Source organism: Galeopterus variegatus, unplaced genomic scaffold, assembly GCF_000696425.1.
Source record: "Galeopterus variegatus unplaced genomic scaffold, G_variegatus-3.0.2 Scaffold5690, whole genome shotgun sequence".
Lineage (NCBI taxonomy): Eukaryota > Metazoa > Chordata > Mammalia > Dermoptera > Cynocephalidae > Galeopterus > Galeopterus variegatus.
In genome coordinates this window covers 60,100-73,279 of record NW_007731801.1, presented here as the reverse complement: position 1 = coordinate 73,279, position 13,180 = coordinate 60,100, and the positions used below count along the sequence as shown (strand labels likewise).

At 45.7% G+C, this 13,180-nt stretch overlaps 2 protein-coding genes and 1 non-coding gene across 4 annotated transcripts in view; 2 read left to right on the top strand and 1 right to left on the bottom strand.

Annotated features, from left to right (window-relative positions):
- Positions 1 to 1,859: 1,859 nt before the first annotated feature.
- AURKC (aurora kinase C) lies at positions 1,860 to 5,391 on the top strand. 2 transcript variants are annotated; one of them, XM_008589836.1, is made up of 8 exons: positions 1,860 to 1,909; positions 2,000 to 2,119; positions 2,305 to 2,341; positions 2,595 to 2,786; positions 3,132 to 3,270; positions 4,001 to 4,149; positions 4,748 to 4,922; positions 5,092 to 5,391. In XM_008589836.1, exons 2-8 carry the CDS (start codon positions 2,089 to 2,091, stop codon positions 5,260 to 5,262), a joined length of 894 nt encoding a protein of 297 aa, XP_008588058.1. In that variant the 5' UTR covers positions 1,860 to 1,909; positions 2,000 to 2,088; the 3' UTR covers positions 5,263 to 5,391. The 2 variants fall into 2 exon arrangements, with proteins under 2 accessions (XP_008588058.1, XP_008588056.1); XM_008589834.1 differs by having other exon boundaries at positions 2,302 to 2,341.
- A 1,165-nt stretch (positions 5,392 to 6,556) lies between these two features.
- TRNAI-GAU lies at positions 6,557 to 6,630 on the bottom strand. The gene has a single exon. It is a non-coding gene; the product is annotated as a tRNA-Ile (tRNA).
- Positions 6,631 to 8,578: 1,948 nt separating this feature from the next.
- LOC103605261 (zinc finger protein 550-like) overlaps positions 8,579 to 13,180 on the top strand; it is a 29,990-nt gene continuing 25,388 nt past the window's right edge. Inside the window, exons 1-2 of the mRNA XM_008589838.1 lie at positions 8,579 to 8,608; positions 11,337 to 11,463. Of these exons, the coding sequence (XP_008588060.1) occupies positions 8,579 to 8,608; positions 11,337 to 11,463 (157 nt within the window). The remainder of the gene's footprint in view (positions 8,609 to 11,336; positions 11,464 to 13,180) is intronic.

The following is a 13,180-nucleotide window of genomic DNA, read 5'->3' as shown; positions in this document are numbered from 1 at the left end:
ATTCTTTTTTAGGAAGATTTGTCTCATCTCCTTTTTTTTATTTATGTAAAAGCAATATTAATTGTTTTGGTTTTTTAAAATATCAAATATGAAAACTTTTTATAAGACTAACTTTATGTTTTGTGATACTCGTTTTATATATGTGGGATGAGGGGGGCGTTAAAAGGAAGGGAAGATAAACGCCCGCAGGTAAAAGGGGAAAAAACAGGGCCGGAGAAAGAGGGGCGAGAAGAAAGGACTGGTGGCCGTTGTTGGGGGTTGGGGTGCACAGAAGAAACTGTTGACGTCTCTCTCCCTCTGCACCGTATCCCAGTTTCTGCGGAAGGGCAGGAGTCTATCTTTCCTGGGCACCTTTCTTCAAGTTGCAAAACTACCTGCTGTCATAAATAAATGAGAAGTGTTTTTGTTTTTGTTTGTTTTCCCCCTCATAGAAAGCCAATTTAACTAACGCAGATGTCAATTGCCAGGTAAATTTAAAATTTGTGTAAAACTGGTACTCTCATGTTTCCTTAGTTAAGGACTAAATATTGTTTATTTTGAGAACATGTATGTAATGAGTTGTATCTGCTTTGGTATATAAAAGGGTAAAAATTTTTTTTGTTTATCTGTCTTTGCAATGTCTTACTGTATTGCCTGTGATGTGCATTACTTTCTGGTTCCATGTTTATTCAGTAATAAAACTGTGTTCTTTCTCTGCTACTTTGTGAAGAAGTTTTCTGGGTTGGGAGGAAATTTTGTTTTAATTCCATTTCCCCAACATGAGTGACTACACCCAGGCACTCTCTCTCTTACCACTTTATTATCTATTTCTCAGAGCACTTATCACTACCATAAATCATCTTGCTGTGTGGAGAGGTTTTCTGGGTTGGGAGATTTCGTTTTCAATTATATTTCTCCAACATCTATTTTGTCTAAAAGAATTCAATTTCAAATGTTTTGAATGTCGTGTATTTGCTAAGGAAATAAATATTTGGGCTGAGTTTACTATCTGGGACCAAAAAATGCTGAGTGCAAGGTCCAACAAATAACATAGTATGTGGCATGCAAGGGGTGAGTGTGGATATATGTCATTTCGTCATGGCAACCGGGCAGTGCTGGGTGTGCGGGTGTGGGGGGGTGGGAGCGGGAGTCTCTGCGGGTGGATTGGAAGAGGGCACAAACCACGAGACAGCGGGGGACGGAGGCACAAAATTCAGGGAGCTCCACCGCGGTGGCCCTCATGTATGTGCGTGATTGGAGAGGTCCTTGAATCGGACACGACCTTGCAGCAGGGGCCGTTTGGGCGCGCACGTGGTTTGGGGGTTTGTGAACTGCAGAAGGGTACCCCGGCACGTTCCTGAGGTGGATTTAGCCTCATTCCCGTGTGCATCGTGACACTTAATTCAATCATTTACACACTTATGGATTTATGTATTTGTTCGTTCATTCAGGCACGCTCACATCACAGCCTCCAGCCTCCCTGCGTTCCAAAGGTGGATTTAGCCTCATTCCCGTGTGCATCGTGACACTTAATTCAATCATTTACACACTTACGGATTTATGTATTTGTTCGTTCATTCAGGCACGCTCACATCACAGCCTCCAGCCTCCCTGCGTTCCTCTCGTTCCCTTCCCTTTTCTCTTGGGCCTTAGCCCTCGGCTCCTGTGGCCACAATTTCCAGCGTCCGGGGTCCCGCCCCAGTACTGACTCCGCCCCCTGCTGTCCCACTGGCCCAGCATCTTCGGGCTCTGGGCGGAAGTTCCCATTTCTGCCTTTCCTATTGGGCACGCTGCAGATGGCGTCAGATATTTCAACCAATGGGAATCAGTCAGGCTCCAGGCGCGTAGTATTTTATCCTCAGCCCTGTCCGCGTTGCCCAAGACGCAGTGGATCTCAGGGACCCGTGAGCTAGGGAGGATCCTTTACGAGGTATCTGCCCCATGCCTTCCTCCGGGCCGCCGTGGGAGCGGGTCAGGATTGGAAGAGCCTCAACCCGAATCTCCTCCGACCCCTTTTCAGATTCACGCGGGCGTGAACGCCCAGTTCCAAAGGGCTCACGAAGGCGTCAACTCTCTCTTATCTCCTGTCTATAGAGTTACCCTAAAGCTATGATGCAGTCTTGCAAAGCTCGGCCCGCAGGTAAAAGGGGAAAAAACAGGGCCGGAGAAAGAGGGGCGAGAAGAAAGGACTGGTGGCCGTTGTTGGGGGTTGGGGTGCACAGAAGAAACTGTTGACGTCTCTCTCCCTCTGCACCCCTCCTCCCGTCTCCACCTTCCCCACCCTCCTCCCTTTCACTGCCCCCCAACCCCGGCCTCTTTCAGTAGCTGCTGAAGGCGAAACGCAGCCCAGCATCCCAACTATGTGAGTGCCTTTGGCTTGGTATCTGGAAGAGGATGAGAGGTGGGACCCAGGGACGAAGAGCAAGCTGGGCATGTGGGGTGCTGGCTCTTGTGACTGAGAGCTACTGTCCTGACTGAACTCCCAGGCTGGACCCCTGAGAGGGGAAATGGGCAGAGGGAGGGTAAAGTGAAAGATGAAGGGGAGCACTCAGGATCCCCGACTCTCCCTCCACCTACCTCCTGAGCTGAGGCTCTTTATTTCCCTCTCCTGTCAGGCGGCGCCTCACAATTGATGACTTTGAAATCGGGCGTCCTCTGGGCAAGGGGAAATTTGGGAATGTGTATCTGGCACGACTCAAAGAAAGCTGTTTCATTGTGGCCCTGAAGGTCCTCTTCAAGTCCCAGATAGAAAAGGAAGGACTGGAGCACCAGCTGCGCAGGGAAATTGAAATCCAGGCGCATCTACAGTAAGGACAGTCTGTGCATGAGACTCCCGTACTGGTTCTTTACATGTTATTCTGTTTGCTCGTCCATTTCTGATATCTGAGCCCAGTGTTTCCCTCATATACTACTCCCAAATAAGCCCTTTGCTTCCACCTTAAAGATTTTTCTCTGCACTTCATTCCAGTTACACCATCTAAAACTCCCTGTGTCAGATTGGAATCGTTATGCCTGTTCCCTGTTTTCCCCTCACTTGCTGCCGGATCAGGCTGTTATTCCGGTCCCAGCACAATTTGCCACTTATGCTGGTAATAGCATCACATATTGGGCCTTAAGGAGAAGTCTGACCCTTTCTATAATATCTCCTTCAGACACCCCAATATCTTACGCCTGTACAACTACTTCCATGATGCTCGCCGGGTATACCTGATTCTGGAATATGCTCCAAGGGGTGAGCTCTACAAGGAACTGCAGAAAAGCCACAAATTAGATGAACAGCGTACAGCCACGGTAAGGTGGGGGGGCTGGAGGCTTTGGCGTCCATTACTGTGGACTGGTGGGGGTCTCTGTTTTGTGGCTGTCATGAGTATCCAGATTGTTCTTTTAAGGTTTATTTCTGAATTTTATTCTATAAATTTTATATAATGACACAATTTACAACTTCAAATTTGGATACCCTAATTACCCCCAGTGTATCTCCAGTAGTGTGTATAAGTTTGGATTCTTTGGTTGTAAGCAACATAATCTAACTTCACTACCCTCTGCAAAGAAACATATTGAAAGGCCATGAGGGAGTTCACTGAATAAATAGATAGAACTAGCTTAGAAATAGGTAGCAAGAGATTTTTAGAGGGCTCCTGAAAAGCAACCACAGCAATGATCTTTCCTAGCAGCAAGGTCAGGTCAGTTTGATCCGTCAGAAAGAATGATCTTCCATCTTCCCACCCATTTATCATTTCCTCAGGCCTCAAGTCCAGTGGGAGATCATGTGATTGGCTCAGTGTAGGTTAGTGTCTGACTACTTGCTGTGTTAGGGCAACAGGGAGGAACTGTCTACTTTAGCTTTAGAGGAAGTCCTCCCCTGCCAATAACTGTGGTGTTAGTAAAAAGGATGCAATGGAATTAATAGCCAAAAAATAAAAGAATCCACTACAATCATAAAACTCACGATGAGCATTCTACCTCATAGAAAAATTGTGGCAGGTTTCATTTTCAGATTGCTTTCAATTTGCTCATACAGATAATGGAGGAGCTGGCAGATGCTCTGACCTACTGCCATGACAACAAGGTGATTCACAGAGATATTAAGCCAGAAAATCTGCTGCTGGGATTCAGGGGTGAGGTGAAGATTGCTGACTTTGGCTGGTCTGTCCATACCCCCTCTCTGAGGTAGGTCAGATGATGGTGAGGTGGGCCCTGAGTGCAAGTTAGGAATGATCCAGTTTAATTCATTCCACATATAAGACCCAGATACAAACCTGGGGGTTGTATTTAAATATTCCCTTTTTCAAATATATACATTTAAATTTGTAGATTTAAAGAATGTGGCCTAACCAGATCTTTTATTTTCTGATCTTTGTTGACATATAACTTTACCAACATGTTTCCAGGTAAATAAGTTAAGAACCATCGTTCCGTAATTCCAGGAGTGTATTTTTCTATATGAATGAACCATAATTTATTTACTTGGTCCCTCTGGGTGCACCATCGGTTTGTTCTAAATCTTCCTTGATGCTGAGAATATTCTTGTGAAAACATTCTGGATCATGAGCTAAATAATTGTATGAATAACTCCAAAATATGTAATTTATAGGTCTTAGTACTTACCTTCTCTGAACTTTGATGTATATTAAAAGTTGGTGTATCCAAATCTCCATGCTTGGGAGGGGAATGTTCTGGATGACCTAGGGTCTCCCATCTCACTGGGAGCTGGGGAAGATCTCGTTCTGCGCCTCTGCACAGTGTTCTCTTTTCTGCCCTCCTCTAGGAGAAAGACAATGTGTGGGACTCTTGACTACTTGCCCCCAGAAATGATCGAGGGGAGAACATATGATGAGAAAGTGGATCTGTGGTGCATTGGGGTGCTCTGCTATGAGCTGCTGGTGGGAAATCCGCCCTTTGAGAGCACCTCTCACAATGAGACCTACAGACGCATTCTCAAGGTGGGATGGCCACACTTTGGCATTCATGAGGGAATGGGGGGACTGGGAGCACACACACAAATTGTTTACTAATGTACAGAACAGCGCCTTGAAGAGACTCAAAGAATAGGGAGAACATCAACCAAAGAAATGAACCACACTTCTCTTTCTTCTTCCCTGGCCTCATCAGGTGGATGTGAAGTTTCCCCTATCAATGCCTGTGGGGGCCAGGGACTTGATCTCCAAGCTTCTTAGATACCAGCCCTTGGAGCGGCTGCCCCTGGCTCAGATCCTGGAGCACCCCTGGGTCCAGGCCCACTCCCGGAGGGTGCTGCCTCCTTGTGCTCAGATGGCTTCCTGAGCTCTGTCTGCCTCTGTTCTTCAGTGTTTGCTCAGAGAGCTCTCTTGGCTCTGCTACCTCATTTCTTTTTTGCTTTTTCTCTTTTAAGATGCCATTTGCTAATAAAAGCTGAATCATTTTGTTCCAGGTCTTTATAGTTGTGTGAATTGATGTGCAACTGAGTAGAATCTATTTCTTGTGGAAACTCTGTTTTTTTTATTGTTGTTTTTGGCAGTTGGCTGGAACGGGGATGGAAACTCTGCCATGAGAGTTGCCCAAGATTAAGATTTTACCTCCCTGTCCCCCATAGATGGTGACTTCACCACTCTCCTTGAAAACTAGAGTCTACTTTCTGCAGATAAATGCCCTGTGGGTGCATAATCTACCAGCTATTAAGGTGGCTCCTTAACTTACTATTCCCCATGTTTTCAGGATGATGCAATTTGTAAAACAGGACTGTCATCAACCCAAAGATTCACTCTCTGTGTACTGTACATCAATGTCACCCAATTCTCAAATGCATCTAGTAGCCCCTCAGTGGGTGTCATATGCTGATTGCATCAGAACAGGTCATCCCTAATAATAAATGTAACATCACCTCTTCTGAAATCACACACTCTGCTCACAGCAATTCGGGAAGTGCTCTTACAACTTTCCTCTAAATTATTTTATCTTTTTTTTTTTTTTTTTTAAAGATGACCGGTAAGGGGATCTTAACCCTTGACTTGGTGTTGTCAGCACTGTGCTCACCCAGTAAGCTAACTGGCCATCCATATATGGGATCCGAACCTGGGGCCTTGGTGTTATCAGCACCACACTCTCCCAAGTGAGCCACAGGCCGGCCCTTCTTTTGTCAGTTTGATGTGATGGCTGCTCCCTGGGTCCAAGATAAACTGACTGCACCTAGAACAAATATCCAGATTCCTCAGCGATGAGCTCAAACCTGTTTTCTGCTCAATGCAGCCATTGTTTTCCAGTTTCTCTTAGCTAAAAACACTTCATATGGAGTTCGCCTTGTTAATGTTACTCCCACTACCATACTCTGTATGGTCTCTTCTCATTGTGAGATGTCCAACAAATGCTGGCCTCATCCCTATTATGACCAGACCCAATAATTAAGTATAAATAATGCAGCCACTCCACTCTCAGATAAACAGCTCCCACTATTGCAGATCTATAATTTGAATATTCTAAGACACTGGCTCATGGTTTTTTACCTGCACTTTCAGTGCTTACATATCTATGCTTTCTAACTTAGTCCTCTTGTCAGTTTTCTTACTATTTCATTTAAACACTTTCAGGAGGGAGGGGCAGCTGGCCAGAACAGGGATTGAACCCTGGACCTTGGTGTTATCAGCACCACACTCTAACCAACTGAGCTAACCAGCCAGCCCCCTGGCAATTTCTAATAAATTAACTAGTTCATACATATGAACCCTGCAATTTACTCATTCCAGGTGCTGGATAAATTCACATCAACTGGGCACATTTTGGGCAAGTAGATAGAAAAAGCAACTACGGAGTCAAAGTTACTCCAATATCTACATACCTTTCCTCACCTGCACTGACTGCAAACATTCTGGCCTCTGATGACACAATATATAGATCTAACTTTAGATAGATCTATATAGATCTAACTTTAACTGTAAGCGTCATCCATATGAATGTCTATCCATAATTAGGTCTCCAAATTTGGGCAAATAACAGTGTTCCTTGCATGTCGATTAAGCCACATTTCTTCATGATCTTTTTTGTTTTTTTCCTCTTCGCAATCTCTTATACACAACTCCTTCTTACAGGAATTTAACTCCACCTTAATAACTTGACTCCATTTAACATACTGACTCTATGCTTCTCCTCTAATTTTTTTTTTCCAGCAGCTGGTGTGTATGGGGATCCAAACCCATGACTTTGGTGTCATAAGGCTGCGCTCTAATCAACTTAAAAAATTAAATCACTTGAGGGCATTTTCTGCACACCGAGTTTCCATTTTCATAAGCACAGGTGTCCTTAACTCATTGAAAGCTGGATTTTATTCTCCCACCTTCATAGTCATGAGAAGGAAAAAAACATGTCACTAATGGAGATTACTAAAATTTTGCATAATATGATTCTTGACAGATTGCTAGAATTCCTAACAGGATTTTGTTGATTTCTTATCTTCAACCAGTTAATGCTGTGTTGGTCCAGGGTTCACCACTTTTCATTCCTTTATCTACGCTCATTCTCTTCATATTTTCACCCAATACCATGAAATAAGTATATGCTAATAACTTCCAAATTTATATGCCCAGGCACGACCCCCTCTCAATATTCAGTCAAATGTTGAATTGCTTATGACAGATGCTTTGTGGTCTTATAGGCATTTCAAAGCGACCATGCTTGAAGTTAGAATCCTGAGCTTCCCTTTAAGCCACCGCTACTTGCAGCTTACCCGCCTCAGTGAATAGCAAATCCACTCTCTGGTTGCTCTGGGCCAATACATTACTCAGAAGTTCACGCACCACGTGAAGGTGGAGCTGGGCCAAAGAAGGCCCAAGGGAGGGTGGTCAGTGCTTTGGCAACATGTTAGGGAGGGACGTCCGGTGTCCTCCTTTTGGCAATCATTTTGACTGTTCGTTTATCCGTAAGCTCTACAGAGAATATAATAAGGACAGGAGATAATGAAAGCGTGAAAGTCAGGGGCTCAGCCGAGGGCCGAGTTCCGTGTCTTTGCATGTGTCCTGAGGCCGGGCCAACGTCCCTGCCTCCCGAGCCTGGATTTCCACGGGCGAAGAATGAACAGTCTCGTCCCCGCCCCTTGGATCCTCCAAGCTCTGTCCACTGTAAAGAGTTGGGTCTGAGACGGTATTTCTGAACCTGCAGCGTCTCTTACTCAGAGGAAGACTGGCTCAGGATCTCCCTCCTCCGTGGGGGTTTTTGTAGAGGAAAAACTACATTACCCAGAAGGCATTGCCCCGTGCGCCTGCGGCAGGCGCTGGGCCAATGACGGACCGCAACAGGGGGGTTTCCTGCGGGCCGTGGAGCTAGGAGAGGGACTTCCGGCCCATTGATGGTAACGTCATTTAGGTGCGACGGTTTTGTCCACGCCGGCTGTGGGGAGCCAGGGGTGTTTCGTGGCCGCCTCCTAGGCGGCTCTTGGGAAATGAGCAGGAAGGAGGCTAAGACTGACCTCCGCGTCTTGGAACGAGCCGTAAGCCTCCCCGTGACGAGGCAGTGCGGCAGTCAGCCAAGGTCACTCTGGCCAGGGCAGGGAAAGGCTGAGGGTCGGCTGAGCCCACGGGAATCGCCCCGGTCGCTACATTTTCCATCCCCGCCCGATCCACAGTGTCCTAGGATGGCGGCTGCGTTGATGGATCCGGCGCAGGTGAGTGGACGAGATTTTGGGTCTTGCTGCTTCTCCGTTGGTTCAGAGGCCTGATCAGGCTGGAAGCCGAGAAAGCCACCGGGTTTGTTTTTGCATTTGTGTTTGTTTAGGAAAAGTGGAGCTGGCCATCACTTAGTTTATCTCCAGTCTTAGCACATAAAGACTGAATATGCAAATGGACAATAATCAAACCGTACATAAAAGTAGGACTTTGGCCCACAATTTCTAGCAACCTGTTCAGGAAGCTAACCCCCTTTTCTACAGTAAACAACTTTGGAGCCAGACTGCACTGAGTCAGACTTGCAGAAAGCCAGATTACCATCTGTAGTGAGAATCCAGGAAGCTAAATGATAACTTCTGTAACAATCGGCCCAACATGGTAAGTACATGGTTAATAACTAACTGTTCCCTTAATTTTTGTTTCTGCTTCCAAATTAGAATCAACCAGATAAAGCCATATATGCACCCCTAACCAATCTTATAGGATGCTCCTCTTCTATCTAGTCACCCCTCCTTCAGCTTCCCCATGCCAGCAGTGTCAGGCCTCTGACAGGTGCTCAATAATTGGTTGAAGGATGAATGAACCTCCACTTAAGGGGATCCCATCACAGGTATATCCCAAACTGTCAGCTATGGTCTACAGGTCCCTACCCAGTCCACCCTGGCTTACCACCTCTGACCTTGTCTCCTTCCCTTCTTCCCTGGCTCACTTCTCTTCAGACACATCAGCCTGACCATGCAAAATTTTCTTTACTCTTCCAGCCTTTGCTTGCAGTTCATGCTGTGTCAGACACTGTCCTCAGATCTCTGTAAGACCGCCCTTGGCATCTTTTTGGCTCTGCTCATATGTCACTTTTTCCAGGAGGCCTGTTCTTTCAGCTCAGGCTAAAGTAGTCCCTTCCCTGTTTGCCCTTGGTCTTGCTTTTTTGTATAGGGGATCTGGCAGAATTCTAAAAAGTTGCTGGCTTGAGGTCTTTTAGGATGTTGTGAGGGCAAAGAACACAAATAATAACACAAGAAGCAAAATAGCGAGCCTTCACTGAATCCTTGATGTGGGCTGAGGGGCGGGCATTATTTATCACCTCATTTAAATCCTGATCTCTTCTTTGTCTATCCTCGGGAATAAAAAAGAAAGAAAGAAAGAAAGAAAGAAATCCTGTTCTCCTCAGAGTTAAGTTCTGTTATTAACACTTTTAAACATGAGAAGCATTCAGGATTCCAACATGTTTAATACCTGCCCAACGTCACACACCACTTAAGTAGCAGAAAGTCAACATTTAGTATGTGGACTACCAGAGCCTTCGTTTTTACAGATTGGTTTGGGAAGTCATGGAGATGACATCTAAAGTGAACTTTGTAGTTCTTCTCCAGCAAGTTACGTGAGTCATTGGGGGTGACGGATAGATACCCAAGCAAAGAGAACTGTGTAAACAAAGGCAAGGTGTATTGGTTTGTTTAAGGAGATCCAAGAGAGCCTGTGAGGTTGCCATGGTTCTTCCCTCACCTGCCTGAGACATGTCCCAGAAGGGCAAGGTCCTGTGGTCTTTTGTTGGATGTTTATCCCATCTTTGGCCTGTATAGATATTGTGGTCAGTCAAAAGCCAGTGCTGCCATGACCACAGCCTGCATTATCTTTAACCACTTGAATTTCTTCGTCCTAAAGTATACTGACCTTAGAGATAACCTGCCAGTGGACTCAAAGAGGAAAAAGGCTAGCGGTTCATTGTACAATCCCACGGATGTCTGTGAGCCTAGGGAAAGGGGTAGAGGGGACAGTGGGTGAGCTGGTCCAGGCAGTGCCACTCCCCGTGGGTGCCTTTCCATGAGTCTGGTGATAAGGGCTCTGCCCATGTCATAGAAATAAATATTTTCAGGAGCTGCTGAAACACTTTGAACAGCAAAAATTAGTAAAAGTATTTCACAACCTTGTTACTGTAGATTGACTTTGGTGATGGATGATTGTTAGGCTTATACTATTAGACCCTTGATCAGCAGGACCTGAGTTCCAATTCTGTCTCTCCTCATAAAATGTGAGACTATGGGTGAATTTGTGGAGCTCCTTGTTACCTGGAGACTGATGATGACGTTTACCTCAGGGGCTGTGGGAGAATTGATAAAAATCCTAATGCCTTTCAAGCACTGACTATTTTCTCTTTAAATTTTATGACTGTTATTGGTGAAGTGGGAATTGCTGTATTGATCTGGAAATCAAGACTCAGAGATGAAGTGAGGTTCCTGAGGTTGTACTAGTTAGTTTTAGGAGTTTATATTCCAACTCCAGGAGTCTGACTTCAGAGCTGGGGACTTTTAGTTATTTTAACACAAGATGTGAAGCCCTCAGCATGGGGCAGGCACCTAGCTGGACCAATAAGGCTCAGGTACTGCTTTTTTTACCATTATTGGTATTATTACCACTGTTATTATTTCTTCATTCCTCTGACATCCTAGAGCCCTTACTGTCTGCATCTCACAGTCCACAAGTCATTTCTGTTGTCTTGTGTCATTCTCTAATAGTGCACTCATCGGAGGTTTCTCTCTCTTATGCTATTGTATATTGTTCAGAGTACATCTCCCTCCTCCTTGAGCCCAGCACAGAGCTTGGCCCCCAGGAGGTGCTCTGTGATTCGGGCCTTGATCTCTCTACACCGTTTCCAGCAAAGCATAGACAAGCTCTTATCACATTCAACTGTCCACAGGCCAACACTGGTACCTCTATTTGACTTTACAGGTGTCTGTAACATTTGATGATGTGGCTGTGACTTTCACCCAGGAGGAGTGGGGACAGCTGGACCCCGCTCAGCGGACCCTGTACCAGGAGGTGATGCTGGAAAACTGCGGGCTCCTGGTCTCTCTGGGTAAGGCCTTCCCCCTACACCATGCAGGGGATGTGCCACCTCCCTCCTTCTGGCCTCTGGAACCTGCCTTCCCTCCTTCCCACAGCTTTAGTCATTTTCTGGATTCGTCTCTTTCTATGTGGTCTCTGTGTATCTTGCTGGGCAAGAAACCTAGTACCCTTTGGCTCTCAGCCAAAGGAGAGAAAGTGGTAGAAAGAAATATGGGGTGTTTTAGAGAACCCAAAGGTAGGGTTTACAGCTATGCATTATAAGGGGCTGACATAGGAACTGAGAACCAGCATAATTATGTCCTGACTTCTCTCTCTGCGTCGGCTTATTTAACTATCTATTCAGAATGGCTTTTTCTGCCCTAGCAAGTTTGTGGCAAGAGTGGCCACCCCAGTTCTTCTCTGACCCCCAGATTCCTTGTCTCTATTTCTCTGGCCTCTGCAGGGTGTGCTTGAGGCAGCAAGTGTCCCACCCCCCACCACTGTGCCCAAGCTTCCCTGAATCTCTCACCCAGTGCCTGGCATAGATTGGTCTCTGTCTGAGGTTCTTGTTTTGAGTTCCAGAGAGGGATGTACCTGAGTGAGCCTGGTTGGCTCAGGTGTCCCCTTTGCATCCCAATGAGTAGGGCCTTAGGTGATGGGATGTTCTTCAAGAGGGAGGTGAGTCAGGCAGGCCTCCACGAAGCATATACCTTTGGTACCATCAGGTATTGTTTTAAACACCACAGTCTGTTATGAGACTTCTTTATCTTCATGTGCCTTTGTGATTTTTTCTTTTATAAGTCCAGGACCAAGATTCTCTGCTAGTATAAGACAGAGAAAGACAGACGAGAGAGAGAGAAAGACAGAGAAATTTAGAGCAGTGCTTCTCAACAATCAGTGATTTTGCCCCAAGAAGACATTTGGCAGTGTCTGCAGTCACATTTGGTTGTCGTTACCTGGTTGCGGGTGGTCCTGGCATCTAGTGGATACAGTCTCAAGGTGCTGCTAAATATCCTACAGTGCATAAGACAGCCCCTTCAACAAAGTATCATCCAACCCCAAATGTCAAAAGTGCCACGGTTGAGAAAAATCAGCTTAGGTGATTCTTTGCTTGAAGATAATCAACACAGACCATTCAGTTTGGAGGAAAGGAGGGTTTAAATCCAGGGTAATTCTCAAAACTCAACTTAGGGTAAGACATGTCTATTTTTAGACAACTGGAGTTCTATTCAGTGTCTGTAAAAGAGACAAAGCACAGTTAGAAAAGGTTAGTAGATTTAGATAGTTTATAATGAAAGTTTTTAAAATAAAAAGCCCTATACCTCTTCACTCACCTTTACATCCTTTTGCCTGGAGTGTACTGTGCTACAGCCTTGCTGGGCTTCTTGCTGTTTCCCCAAGCGCCCACCCACCTCAGGCCATTGCACTTGCTTTTCTGTCTGTGTGGAGAGTTTTCTCCGGGTGCTGCAGCATTTTGCGTGGCTGCCTTTGCTCAGCACAGTCACCACCTCCTCACCCGCTGTTTCCCCACCACCAGGTCTCCTGGAGGCCCCTCCCCAATCACACTCTCCTTCTGCCATTACCATATTTATGTTCTTCTAAGCCAATGGTTCTCAAGCAGGGACAAAGTTGCCCTTCAGTGGACACTGGGCAATATGTGGAGATATTTTTCGTTGCTAAAACTGGGATGAGGACTCTACTGGTGGAGACCTGTAATAATGCTGCCAAACATCCTTGTAATGCACAGG